Raw genomic sequence first — 12,525 nt, 5'->3', positions numbered from 1 at the left:
CCTATACTCTGAAAATTTGCAGTCACATACACAAATTATGAAGCTGACTGCCTCTCACCTACAGGAGCTGAATTCATCTAAGGTTAAATTCCCTACTTTTTCTCCACCTTATCAGCCTAAAATTTTGTCCACTCATTTGTATCTCGTCAACCGGTATCCCCGTAAAGCTCTAAAAACACAAAAAGCATGATATAACAAGAAAATATTGTGATATTACTCTCTGGAAGACTAGGTTATCCAAATGATAATACCCTGCAGTGATAGAAAGAGAGGCCTGTGTATTTAAGGTAGGGGGGAAATTTCAAACGGGGGGTTTCAAGTAAAGCTCGTACCCCAGATTGTTCCACATAGCTGCACAGAGATGTATTAGACTCGCCCAGGAACTATCTGGGCTGGTAACAAGGTCAAAACAACTGGTAAGGTTGACCCAATTTTGGGAGATTAAACTGTAAAACTATTACTTACAACTGCATTTAGGACATGCCTAAATCTGAAAGGTGATGAGGATTACGGCACTGAGTAAGTTTAAGGCCCAATGGTGTGTTCTGAAATATTTCTACACTCAGGCAGACTCTCCAGGGCTGCAGGAGAGAGGCCCCTCAGCACGACAGAGCAAGTGCAATACACAGCCTGTACCTAGAAACGAACAATTAAAAGCAGTATGCAAAACTGCTAATTAATAAGATTTATTCTCCTTCAGGGGCTGTTATCTTGACAAGGCAAACCCTGCAGGATATAAATTTCTCAAGAAATAAGATTAAAAACCAAACGCCATTTTATTCTTTTGCCTGAGCTGTCTCCCTCTATCATAGACCTGGCTGCTAACCAGAACAAGGTCTTCAGTCTACTGCCACTCTTTCCTGGAAGCTTTTAAACCATCCACATCTTTAAGAGAACAGCTACTCTTCCTCAAATGAATAAGCCTCATCTCTTCTGGGTAAAAAGACTTGCTGTTTTCATACAGAAAGAAGCAATTTCTTTCATTTTCAAAAGAAGGGATCTCAGACCATCCTCTTTGCCACTCCTTGGACTAAAGCAGGTATTTCATTCATAATGCTGAAGTTTAAATGATGCACAGATAGTTACCAAAACTCTCTCCGTTTTTGTTTTATGGCTAGATCAGTACCTAAAAAAGCAACTTTGCTTGCAAAAGTAATCATACAACGTCCAAAAGCTGAATTGATGTCTACAAAAGATTAGGTATGAATTCTCATAGAACTGCACACAGGCATTCCCAAATCAAAGAGTAATTATGAGAAAAATTACCATGGACTTGAGTATATCACAGAGCTCTGCAGCCAGCATTCTCTGCCACTGACCAACATGAATTTTCATGGACTGAGGGAACACGTGCCCCTTGAGAGAAACCAGGACATTACCGCTTTCTTCTGATGGAACTGGGAGGTTTTAAAGGCTGGAGGGGAATGCAAGGAAAACATCACTAAAAAGAAGCTGAGAAAACTCCAGCCTGATGCTGAAGGTCACAGCACAGACATCTTTAGATTAACACTTGTTTTGTTCAAGTGGAGGAACAGAGGGGATAAACAAGAAAATTCCCCACCTCGGAATGTCACGCTTTGTCACGAATGCGGGTAACGGCCAACGGAGCATCTTGCCCGTAAGCCCTGCCCAGATCCTCCATTGGCTGGAGAGGAACACAGCCCGCCTAATCTCCTCACACGAGGAGATTCACAACAAAAAAAACATGGTAGGTGGGACAAGCAGCAAGGTGAATGTTTAACAAGGTTTATGTACTTCAGGATTTCCTACCTCCTTTGAAAAACATTTGAGACATCCAACCCCCAGGACAAAGGGCTGACAACAGCAGCACCAAGGTGTGGCTGGATCTTCTACTCCACTGCATGAAGTTTCAGGGTGGACAGTAGCACCAAGTCCTCTGAAGGCCTTCTCCAAGCCAGAGACAGGGCAAGGACCTGAATATCCACACTGATCTTCCCCTTCTCTCTCTCTCCCCTACTGCAGTGACTACATCTGTGCCCAGAGCAACCTCACAGGTGGTAGGTACCAATACCACAGCAGGAAAAGAGGCTAGAAAAAACCAGTCTGTGCAGCTTCTCCAAGTAACATGAAACCATGGTGGAGAGAGCAGACAGGTCTGCAGTGAATCAGATTCCTTGGCTCATACCTTGTGTGAAACCCACAGTCTGCTAAGAAGAGGGGTTCCTACCTGTGTAGGAGAATGATACACTTCAACTCCTCTTTTTTTTTCACTACCAGCTGGTAGACACAGATATTCACACCATCCACACTGGGGGTGAGAGCACGGTTTGGCCCTAGGACTGACCTCCCCCCCATATGTCACAGCACATGTCAGAGTTGAAATGGCCACCATACACAGAGTATCACCACACAATTTCAGAAGGCTTTAAGCATTTGCCCACACACAGCAACACCTCACCACTTCAGAAGGCTTCAGGCACCTGCCCATACACAGTAACACCATGGCACTTAGAAGGCTGCAAGCATCTGCCCTTGTTGTTCTTCAGCCCAGCCTTTTATCCCCTCCTGTTGATGCCCTGCCCCTGTGTGCCCTCTGCTCCCTTTGGTGGTTGCTCAGTGCCCCTGGGCACTCCATGGCTCATTGCTGTCAGTGCTGCTCACCTGCTTCTCACAACTGTAGCCCATTAGGGATGAGGTTTGGCCCTGGCCCCACTCCCAATCACCGCAAACTGTGTGCCTACAGCCGTTCCTAAGAGGACACAGGGATCTGACCACCAACCTGAGCTTCACCACAGGGAAGACCAAGAGCCCTGTGACCTCTCTGGACAGGACAAACACAGAGAAACCATGAGCTAAAGGACCTCATACAATGCACACAGAGCCCACTACCTCTGTGGTGCTATGCCTTGGCCACACAGCGTTACAGGAATAAACCCCCAAACTGGAAAGATTTTTTAAAAGTAAGAGGCAGAGAGAAAGCAAAAGTCAGTTAAAAAACCCAAAAAAGACATTCTAATTCACAGAAGTTGACATGACCTATCAGCACAGAAATGAGGGGGATCAATCAAGCCCATGCTTTTCCAGGAACAGTGTCTGCTGTTTTACGGTACTTTCCAATGTAACACCTGTAACAGCACTTGCAGGTGACCCTGACAGCCGGGGCTATGCTCAGAGCTGGATCTTCTGCCAGCATCTCTCTGCCTGTGAGGGATTACAGTTCTTCAAAGCCACAGGCTGACACAGCAGTGCCAGCAGAAGCCAGTAATGTAGACCTGGCTCCAGATCAAGGGCACATTTTGCTGGGCAGTGTGAAGAGGGGCTCATCCACACACAGACCTGGCAATGCTCAGTGGTGTGGGAAGAGTTAAAATTCCATGGTTGCTATAATATGATTACACCACAACAGGGTACTTTAGGACCACCACAATTATTCCTGTGCAGGACAGGAAATAAGCTGCACCGGTATTAAGGTACTTCTGAATGCATCTCATTGTGGGGCTGCAAAAATTAAATGCAAAATAACCCCTAAGCAAAAAGATATTGTAAAAACATCTTACTTTTGACAAAGGCTAACATGTACCATCCAAGTCTCCACCCCAAGTGATCTATGGCTTCTATGGTTCAGAAAATAAAAGGCAAGGGGGGGCGGGGGGGTGGGGAAGCACAGAAACATGAAGGGACTCCCTACAATGACCAGAATCTGGAGAAAAACTGGGCCTCTGGTGACCTAGCCCAGAGCCATATCTGTCATGTTCATTGCTTCTCAGTGATAATCCAGCTCTGCTTCCTTCCACTGGGATGCAGCAGTCAGCTGCCTGGACCCCAGACAAGCACCCACTACCCTAGGGAAGGGAAACACGCGGTGGCACAGGCTCCTCACCTGGGCTGGTAACACAGAGCAGTGGCTCAGCCTTCTCTTCTATTTTCTACAGAATTTTAGAACAGGTCAGTGTTAAACCTGTTTCAAGGTGGGTTCTTCAAGGATTTTCATTTATTGGGATTATTGAAGCAAAAGGCAGAAAGGAGGCTCTGCCTTTTCTTCCCAGATGGAATGGCATCACTCCTTCAAGGTGCCCTCTTGGTACTGGAAGGACAAGCACTGCTCACCCTCAGTACTGCACAAAGGTAGCACAGGAAGCTGCATTCCCACCTCTAAAACTTAGTCCTGTCAACCTAGAAACCATCACTTAGCTGAAAGACAAGACAGAGCCTGTGGCCCACAAGAACTGGAAACAAGCCTTAGAACCAATTTCCTGAGAGAAGATATCCATTGATTTCAATAGGACTAGCACCTTCCCCCAGATTCAGGGATGGGAAACACTCTCCTCCAACAGGTATCTTGTCATCCAGCTGCTATCAAAGTGTCATATTTCATGGAAGATGAGGATTGCTCTTTTTGTTGGCATGTCTGAAAAGGAACTGAAATTCCAGAAGCAAACACTGAAAATTTGCTGACTACAAAGCTAGCAAGAGCACAGTGTTGTAACAGGGTGTGTACCAGGGAAAGTTAACTGAACATGACAGTCCAAGAGAATAACAGAAGCTTCCCAAGGAAGGTGTGTGCTGCAACAAAGCCCTGGCAGATGACCTTTCAAGGGACTTCCATCAGAATGAGTAAAAACCTATTTAATGAGATTAACTGATCATTTCACTCCACCCTCGTTATAACACTCACTGAGAGGGAGGAATGTTTTTGCAGCCGAGTATGAGGCTCCATAGGGAATGCCAGGACTGTGACAGAAGATAGGAAAAACACCCAGCGGAGCCCTTCACCATTGCAGTGTGGGCTACAGACACTCAAACACCCGCTCATTTCTGTGGCTACGCTATGCTGGTTTACATACAGAGTTTAACCACACCAGTGTGAAAAATCTGAGCTGATGTGGATAAAGCTATAACAATTCAAGGTACATCCCAGGAAATGCTTCATTTCCAGTTAACCCTTTCCCCTGTTTGGGTTGTAGGTTTTTTTCAAGAAACACAGTGCAGCACTACTTTGCACAGCTTTAGTTTCTTAAGTGTGGAAAACCCCTCTACCTCTGTTAAAATCTTGATGATCACCTTTCCATTTACTATTTTTTCTTCTCAAACTCCAAGAAAGCGAAATACACCGGCTTAAACTTTGATTACTACTACTGCCCTGGCAATTCTCAGGAAGTCTGATGATAAAAGACTGAAGCAAAGATCGTGCTCTTGTAAGTGTCCAAGGAGCTCACTTCTTACAGCTCCCTGCCACACTTTATTGAGCTCATCCCTCATGTCTGAGCTCATCTTGGCAAAGTCCATCTTCACTGTCCTTCAAGCTGCCAAACCACAGGTACATCTGTATTGGGCATCACCGTGCAATTCCATAGCTGAGTGCTAAAAAATCAAAGTGTCAAGACTGCAAAGTCAGACACAAAGGACTAGAGGGCATCTCAAGTGACTGTCAAAAGTCCACCTCCCCGCACTGAGGCAGGAGATACCCAGACCAATAAATGCTGCCTACCGTCCTCCTTAAAGGCTGCTGAGGAAAGAAGATTCCTCAGCATCCTGAGGTGCTGAGGAGTTTTTAGCACTTTCCAAGATATTTGGAAGAAAAGGAGACCTGAATTCCCAGTTCAGAGCACAGAAGTTTGGCTGCCAGAGTTCTTCATGGCCCAGTACACACATCAGGGGAGTGACAGCCTCAAAGCACTAATTCAGTCCCCCCTCTGCAGTCCGGCCTGGCCAGCTTCAACCACCCTCCCTAAAGGAAAGCCTCCGTCACCTCATCCTGCTGAAAAGCCCACAACACATCCATGAGCCAGGAAAGAATCCCAGAGCAAGGTTCAGCCTCACATGCCTGGGAGTAAATTCTGGTGGTGACAAGGCTTGTTTGCCACAGAGCTGAGGCATGCAGCAACTTTTAACTTCATGCGGTTTCATTCCAATAGCCAGGCTCCAAAACTACATTTCTTTATCCCTACAGATGTGCCAATACAGCTGTGGTACATGTAACTCTGCTCAGGACAACACAACTGTGACAAAACAGGAGTTCTACAACAAGTCCGGCTTCAAAAATGAAAGTGATCAGGAAAGATTTGGGGCTTTGATGCCACCAGAAAAAGTGCAACTGACAGTCCATGCTGATCACTTGGAATATAGGATCGGCTACACTATAATAAAACCTCACTCAAGTTCTCTTTAAACACCACTGCTGAATTCATTCCCACTTAGTGCTGCTGTCCCAATTAGTGATCTCGTCAGACAGCGCGATCGTTCCCCACCACGGAGAAAACGCCATCGCCTCATTATTTTCAGCAGCAGAGTCAGCCAACATGGCTTATTCTCTTAATGAATTAATTCTCATAATTCACTAACGCTTCAAGCTACTATAAACACCTCCTGAAAGCATACCACAATTTTAATCGGTTTCAAACATCAGATGTTGGGTTTGATATTTATGATTGTTCTGACTCTGTTTCATTTAAGGGCTTCTTTTGTCTATGAAATCAAAGATAAGAAAGTTAACTGGGACACCCACTGTCAAGCCTCTAATTTAAGGGGAAATTGCCTTTGTCGCTGACTGTCAGATGCTAATAGCTGCTGCTACTATTTTCCCTATGATACCAGGCCAGTGATCTTAGAGAAGTGTCCTTCATCCTACACAAAGCAATGATTGAGTCAACTAATTGAACAACTGTGCCCCAGCAGTTTCTAAAGCAGACATTCCTCTAAGTCCATTTTAACCTACAGGAAAAAAATATCTCTAATAACTATAGTAAGAACTCAGTGTGGCATTGTGGGGAGGTGACTGGGAATTATTTCTTTTTAAAGCCTCTTTTATAAGGATTCCCCATTAGCCTTTAATTAGCATGCCAGTTCCTATTCGGAGGTTTCTGATCACTCATAGCCCAGTTCAGCACTCACGGACGGGAACAAGACAGACTCCCTTGAACTCGGTGGGTCTGTGGGGGGCTTAGGGCCACGCAGGGAACTCTCTAGTACCAACACAAAGTTAATTGAGCAAGCCTGTGACATCCAGCTCTGGCTGTCAGCCTTTGTAAGAGTTTTCCTATGGAAGATCAAAAGAAAACCTGGACTTCCAGATTTGGGGCTGTGTAAATATATCATCTGTACTCAGCAGGTGTAACACTAATTCATCTTTTGCTGTAGAGAAAAGTGAGATGATCTATCAACCTCTTCGGTTTGACTATTTACATGTATTTTAAATCTTTGCTTACATAAAAATACAGTGAAGTATTTTAGAACACAGCATCTGCCAACACACATGCAGCGTTCTGCTAAAGACAGGTATATGTAAGACCATCAGTTAGCTATGACAGGTGATTTAGTGTGATTCATCTTTCAGGATCATCTCATTCACAAGGAAAATTGAGTGTCATCCCCGTCCATAACCTACAAATACCATCTAGATACTTGAAAATGACAATAGGTTAAAGGATGCAGCAGCCAAAATACTCGACCCAAGCCCTTTTGGAATAGAACCTGAAAACATCAGTAATCCAGACAGAACTACTAACACAGATTGCCAGGGGCTAATGAACATAGAAAACTCTTTACCCAGCACATAATTTTGCTGTTGCTGGGAGAGCACTACTCAGTCATTTCAGCACAGATCCAAGAAATTTCCTTCTTTTGGTGTTTCTCCTTCTGAGCCAGACACAAATTCCAACTACATTAAGAGCTGTGGTTCAAAACAATTCAGGGGAAGGCAAGAAGAACAAAGGTCAAAGCTTGAATCTCTACCTTGCAGTGCACGTCCAGAGCACACAGCCAGAGAGGGCCATGCGCTTCTGGAAATGACTGGCAACCAATCCAGGAGTGAAATATTTGGGGTCTGCTCCCTGTATCACCTCCTCCATTCCCAAGTCCTACCCAGCCAGGATGACACACCCTGTAACAGCAGCCAACATGACTTAATCTCCAGCAACCCACTGGAAATCAAACCAGTGTGATATGGAACATGGCTACTGCCTCAACCTAAAACAATGGATGATGGGTCAATCCGCTGGGAGCTACTACATTCATACAAAATATTTCAAACAGCTATTCCACCTCTATCTTTCCTTTTAAAATACAAAAAAAAACTCCAAAAGCATTTTTAATCTAAAAAGAGGTGCAGGCCCCTGAGTTACCAAACCTTTAAAAGGATTTCCTGTGCCCCACAAAACAGGCGAAAAGCTCTAAAGCCCAGCCTGGCAATTTAGCCTACACATGCCAGATTCAAGATTTGGCCAAAAACCTTAAATGAACCAATATAACAGCTGCCACAAAATCCAGCAACCTCTGATCAATATCTTCCATTTTTAAGGCAGCACGAGCCTCCTCTCTGCAAAACAATCCTAAGCCTGCAAAGAGTAAATAAACTACAATAAATTTAAGAAGCTTGAGTTTTGTTTGGCATGGGAGACCCAGGCAGAGCAGCAGCATTTAATGCTGTTAATTTTTCAACAGCAGCACATCCTAATCTCAAAGCATTTGAGACACCTATGGTAGGCCAAAAAACCCCTCAAAAAAAAATTAGATATTAACCAAGGCTGCAGATACATACAAGGCTGTGTTGCAAAGAACTAATGAAGTTTAGAAACCATTGAAAATGTTAACACAATGAACATGAAAATACTGAATGTGTTAAAGCCTTTTGCATGACTTCATTCTAGATCTTTTTATTCCTAATTTGACTTTGGTTTTCAGTCCAGATTATAAAGAAGATTTAAAACACAGATACTTTTTTCCCTTCCAATGAAGCCTTCCCATTAATAAAAAGGAAACAAAGAAAATGAAGAAAGTGAGTAGTAAAACTTTTACAACATAATAAAGTGTATCAGAACCCCAGTGCAGCACAATTGGAATTGTCTAAAGATGCTGAATTATGGGTGGTTGTCATATAAAGTTCAGTCCAGGGTATTAGAAATCATATTCTCCAGCAACATGTATATAATTGAGAGATCTTCATAATAACCCTCAGTTTAAAGGCTCATAAAACTGCGCTTTACCCGTAATTTGCAAGAGGAAAGAATCCTTAAAGGAAAGTAACATCTTTTTCTCAGAAAGACTCTGAAGGCAATACACTGTGCATTTTTAAGCAAGCAACCCTAGAAGCTCTCTCTTTCTTTCCCACACTTCGGTAGGTCACTATACTAACCCTCGGTTTAAATAGATAAATATGTATCTGTAGTACACACAAACCAGAAAGAAAATTAGTATCACACAGAGAGGAACACTAAGTATGTTGAAAGCAAAGCGCACTACATTTTTTCAGGACTATAAGTGCAGAGGTTACATTAAGGTAAATATCTTGATGTAACACTGTAACCAACACTTAAACAAGGTAGGGCACTCACACACAGAAAAAATGAAGATTGTTGCTTTTATAAAATTGCGTAAACTACGTTTATCCACCTCCCATATATAACAGGAGAATAATTCTATAAATATTACCAGCTCTTGACACTCTCTGTGCAGACTCACTAAACTCTCAGTTTCTACCCGACATTCTAAACCAAACTCCTTTCAGTTTGTTATAATCAACTATAGTTTTGTAAATAAAATTTGTTTGTTTTCAAATAAAGCTCCTTCAAGCTGTTTCGGGAAGCAAAGTAAGTAATAGTAGTAATAATAATAACAACAATTTCTATTTGGATTTCAGAACCTGCGGAAACAAAACTAGCACATGTCAACCCTAGTGTTTTCCTACCTGGAGCAGGTACGGACCAGCTCTCAAATGCCACCTTGGGATAGTTCAGACTAGTAATCCCATTCATGTTTAGATCAGACACCAGCACGAACAAGAACCAAAAAAAAAGAGAAAATCTTCCCTGTCCTCCTCTGTTATTAGCAATGCCAACAGCAGTGGCTGAGACCTGGTAAGCAAACCAAGGACCAGAAGGACCAGACCAACCCAACCCTCAGCTCGAGAGAAACAGGCTTAAGAGGAGACTTACTGCCTGCCATGTGACAGGGGGAGGTGTGCTGCCCATTGGGAGTGCTAGAGGTGAGGTCGATGGCCATGCCGCAGTGCTCCCTTTCAGGCGAATAGTCATTGTCACCTGCGAGCACAACACACGTCCCGTAAGTTTGTATCGCTTCTCCAGCAGAGATAGGCAGAGATTAAGAAGCACGACCCGCTCGCTCCCTGCGCCCCTGCCCTTCCCTCCTTCGCTAGCGGGGTCTTCCTGAGCCTGTCGGAGCTCGTCTCTCAGCGGCCCCAGGTAACATTTGGCTGATTTTAAGAGCCCCCTCAAAGCTACTCTCACCAGTCATTTACTCACACTCCTGTGGCAAACTTTGTCCCAGCTGCTTGGTTTTAAGTAAGTTAGGATTACTTTTCCATTAGCAGACAGGGACAATCCAGGCTGGGCAAGGGAAGACTGGAATTGTAATTCACCATACAGACTTTCCTCCAAAAGCTCTGGGTTAACTGACAGTTAAACACAGCACAACCCCCCGCACAGAAAACAAGAGAAATACATAGGGAAAGGCATAAAAAGTTTTTGGCTGAAGTTTGAATTTCTGGAGAGGAACTCTCTCATTTGCAGAGTTCACTCACCCTCAGCAAATATTTAAACCTAGAGATAATCACCCATGCACCCATCCCCATGCATTTCTCAGTCATACAGAAAGTTTATATTTAAATGCTACTAATTCAGTGTCAATGCAGACACTGTACACAAGGAAGCTAAACTTTCAGGTTTCTGCATTACACAAAGGAGAGTAGGAAAAGAAAAGTAATTCAGAATAATCAAACAAAATGACTACTTACATGTAATATATCCATCAACAGCCTCTGCTTCCATAGTCAAAGTGCAGTGCTGCAAGGCAGAAAAGTACACCCTCAGAGACGCCTGTCAGTATCAACCATTAAATGATTAAACTTACTTAAAGTCCTGAGTAGTTGCCCATTTTATTGCTGTTGCAACCACTGCCTAGAGAAACACACAAGTGCACTGCATGTGCTCGTTTGCAAATCACTGAACTCTTCCTGTAAATTACGCGAGTAGACATGCAGCTGCCTCCTGGCCAGGTGGCACCTGGATCATCCTGGTCGCACCATACCTCTCTCTCTCTGTGCCCCACTCACATTTTTGCCTGATCTGAGAGATTTTCCCTGACCTTCTTGTTGTTTCTTCAAGCTGGGATGGTAATGCTTTATCAATTATCTGCTCTATCTGCAGCCAGAAGAGACCCTGAGGATATGGATATTCCTAACAATTGCTCTTTTCACACGCACTACAAGACATTGCCTCCTGGTCTAAACAAAAGAAACCCTCCCGTGTCCATTCCCCTTGGACACAGCTGTTCCAGCTCTGTCTCACACCTCTGTGCACACACACCTGTACACACACCTGTTCACTCTAACCCTATTTATCTGCCACAGCACAGGGCCAAACATCACATTTCATACTCCCAGATCACGCATTTTGTGGTGTGAAGCAATCTTAAAGTTTCTGGAAGCACTTTGCTGACACAGAACAAGCTATTACTTTCCCGAAACCCAAGTAACTGTATAGAATGACATCCCCTAGCTATCATTTGATATATATTGGGGGGGGGGGGGGGGGGGGGGAAGGAGAGATCAATAATCATAACTATGTTCTTTCAAGTAGAAAAGTTAAGAATCTGACATGACCAGAGGAAAATTTTATTTCCTCTCTCCCTCCATGGGCTCTTTTTTTGCCTTTAGTTTCAAAACTCTCACTGCACCAGGCAGCTAAATTATTCACAATGAGCCATTTCTGTATTGATCGCCAAGTATATTTAGCCCTGGCTCCTGGAATTTCTCCATTACTTACTGGAAAACAGGCAGCTTCACTTCTTGTCTCCAAAACCACTTCCCTCCCCCTCCCTTAACCCTCTTTCCTTCCCTCCTCCCCCCCCACTCCCTGCCTTTCCCCCAATAAATAAATACTTTTCTCTGTGCTCTTCTTTGGTATAAAGCAGATCAAATTCCCAAGGCATTCAGCATATAACACTTAAATTTCAACCTGCCTAGCTGCTACCAAACTCTCTTCAATTACTGATTTTCACAACTCTTAAAAAGAAATCTAAGAAATCTCAAAAAAAAAAACAAAAAACCACACGGCAAAAAAGTTTTCAGAACAGGTAAGCCACTTCCTCAAGCCCTTCAAAATTACCTTATCTTTCCCCTAGTCCAGGTAGGCAGGCACACACTGAGAAAAAGAAAGAAACATCAGAAGCAACAGGGAAAGATCATCCCAGCCAATGAAGTGGAAGGAAAGAAAGGGGAGGAAGGGAGGAGGAAGAGAAGGGAAGACAAAAAGAAACACAGGAACATCCATAACCTAAATTAAAACACGGCTTGAATTTTATTTTTTTATTTCTTCAATGGGGAGAGAAGGAGGAAGAGGAGAGGGAAAAGAAAAAGTTTGGTCACCATTTTTAGACTGGTGATGGCAAATCCCAGCTGCTGAGCCTCTCCACAAGGAATGGAGGGAGAGAGTTTTGCTCGAGCTGAAGACACAGAAAGATGGAGAAAGTTTTTTAAAAAATTGGTTTTTAAAGGCGGGGGGAGAAGGGGGGGGGGGTTTTTTTTGGGAAAGGGCAGGGGAAAAAGGAGCA

At 43.7% G+C, this 12,525-nt stretch overlaps 1 protein-coding gene across 4 annotated transcripts in view; it reads right to left on the bottom strand.

The window, feature by feature from the left end:
* IKZF2 (IKAROS family zinc finger 2) overlaps window positions 1–12,525 on the bottom strand; it is a 118,185-nt gene that overhangs the window by 104,010 nt on the left and 1,650 nt on the right. For 3 of the 4 annotated variants that reach the window (XM_041411797.1, XM_041411800.1, XM_041411799.1), the window contains exons 2-4: window positions 12,081–12,116; window positions 10,709–10,757; window positions 9,891–9,995 (exon numbers count right to left, since the gene is read on the bottom strand). In XM_041411797.1, coding sequence (XP_041267731.1) covers window positions 9,891–9,995; window positions 10,709–10,742 — 139 coding nt within the window. In that variant the 5' untranslated portion in view covers window positions 10,743–10,757; window positions 12,081–12,116. The remainder of the gene's footprint in view (window positions 1–9,890; window positions 9,996–10,708; window positions 10,758–12,080; window positions 12,117–12,525) is intronic. The other variant, XM_041411798.1, reaches the window with a different exon arrangement.

The sequence above is a fragment of the Onychostruthus taczanowskii genome, unplaced genomic scaffold, assembly GCF_017590055.1.
Source record: "Onychostruthus taczanowskii isolate IOZ18803 unplaced genomic scaffold, ASM1759005v1 scaffold37, whole genome shotgun sequence".
NCBI classification, from domain to species: domain Eukaryota; kingdom Metazoa; phylum Chordata; class Aves; order Passeriformes; family Passeridae; genus Onychostruthus; species Onychostruthus taczanowskii.
The sequence above is the reverse complement of the archived record's forward strand: the minus strand, read 5'-3'. Positions and strand labels throughout refer to the sequence as shown.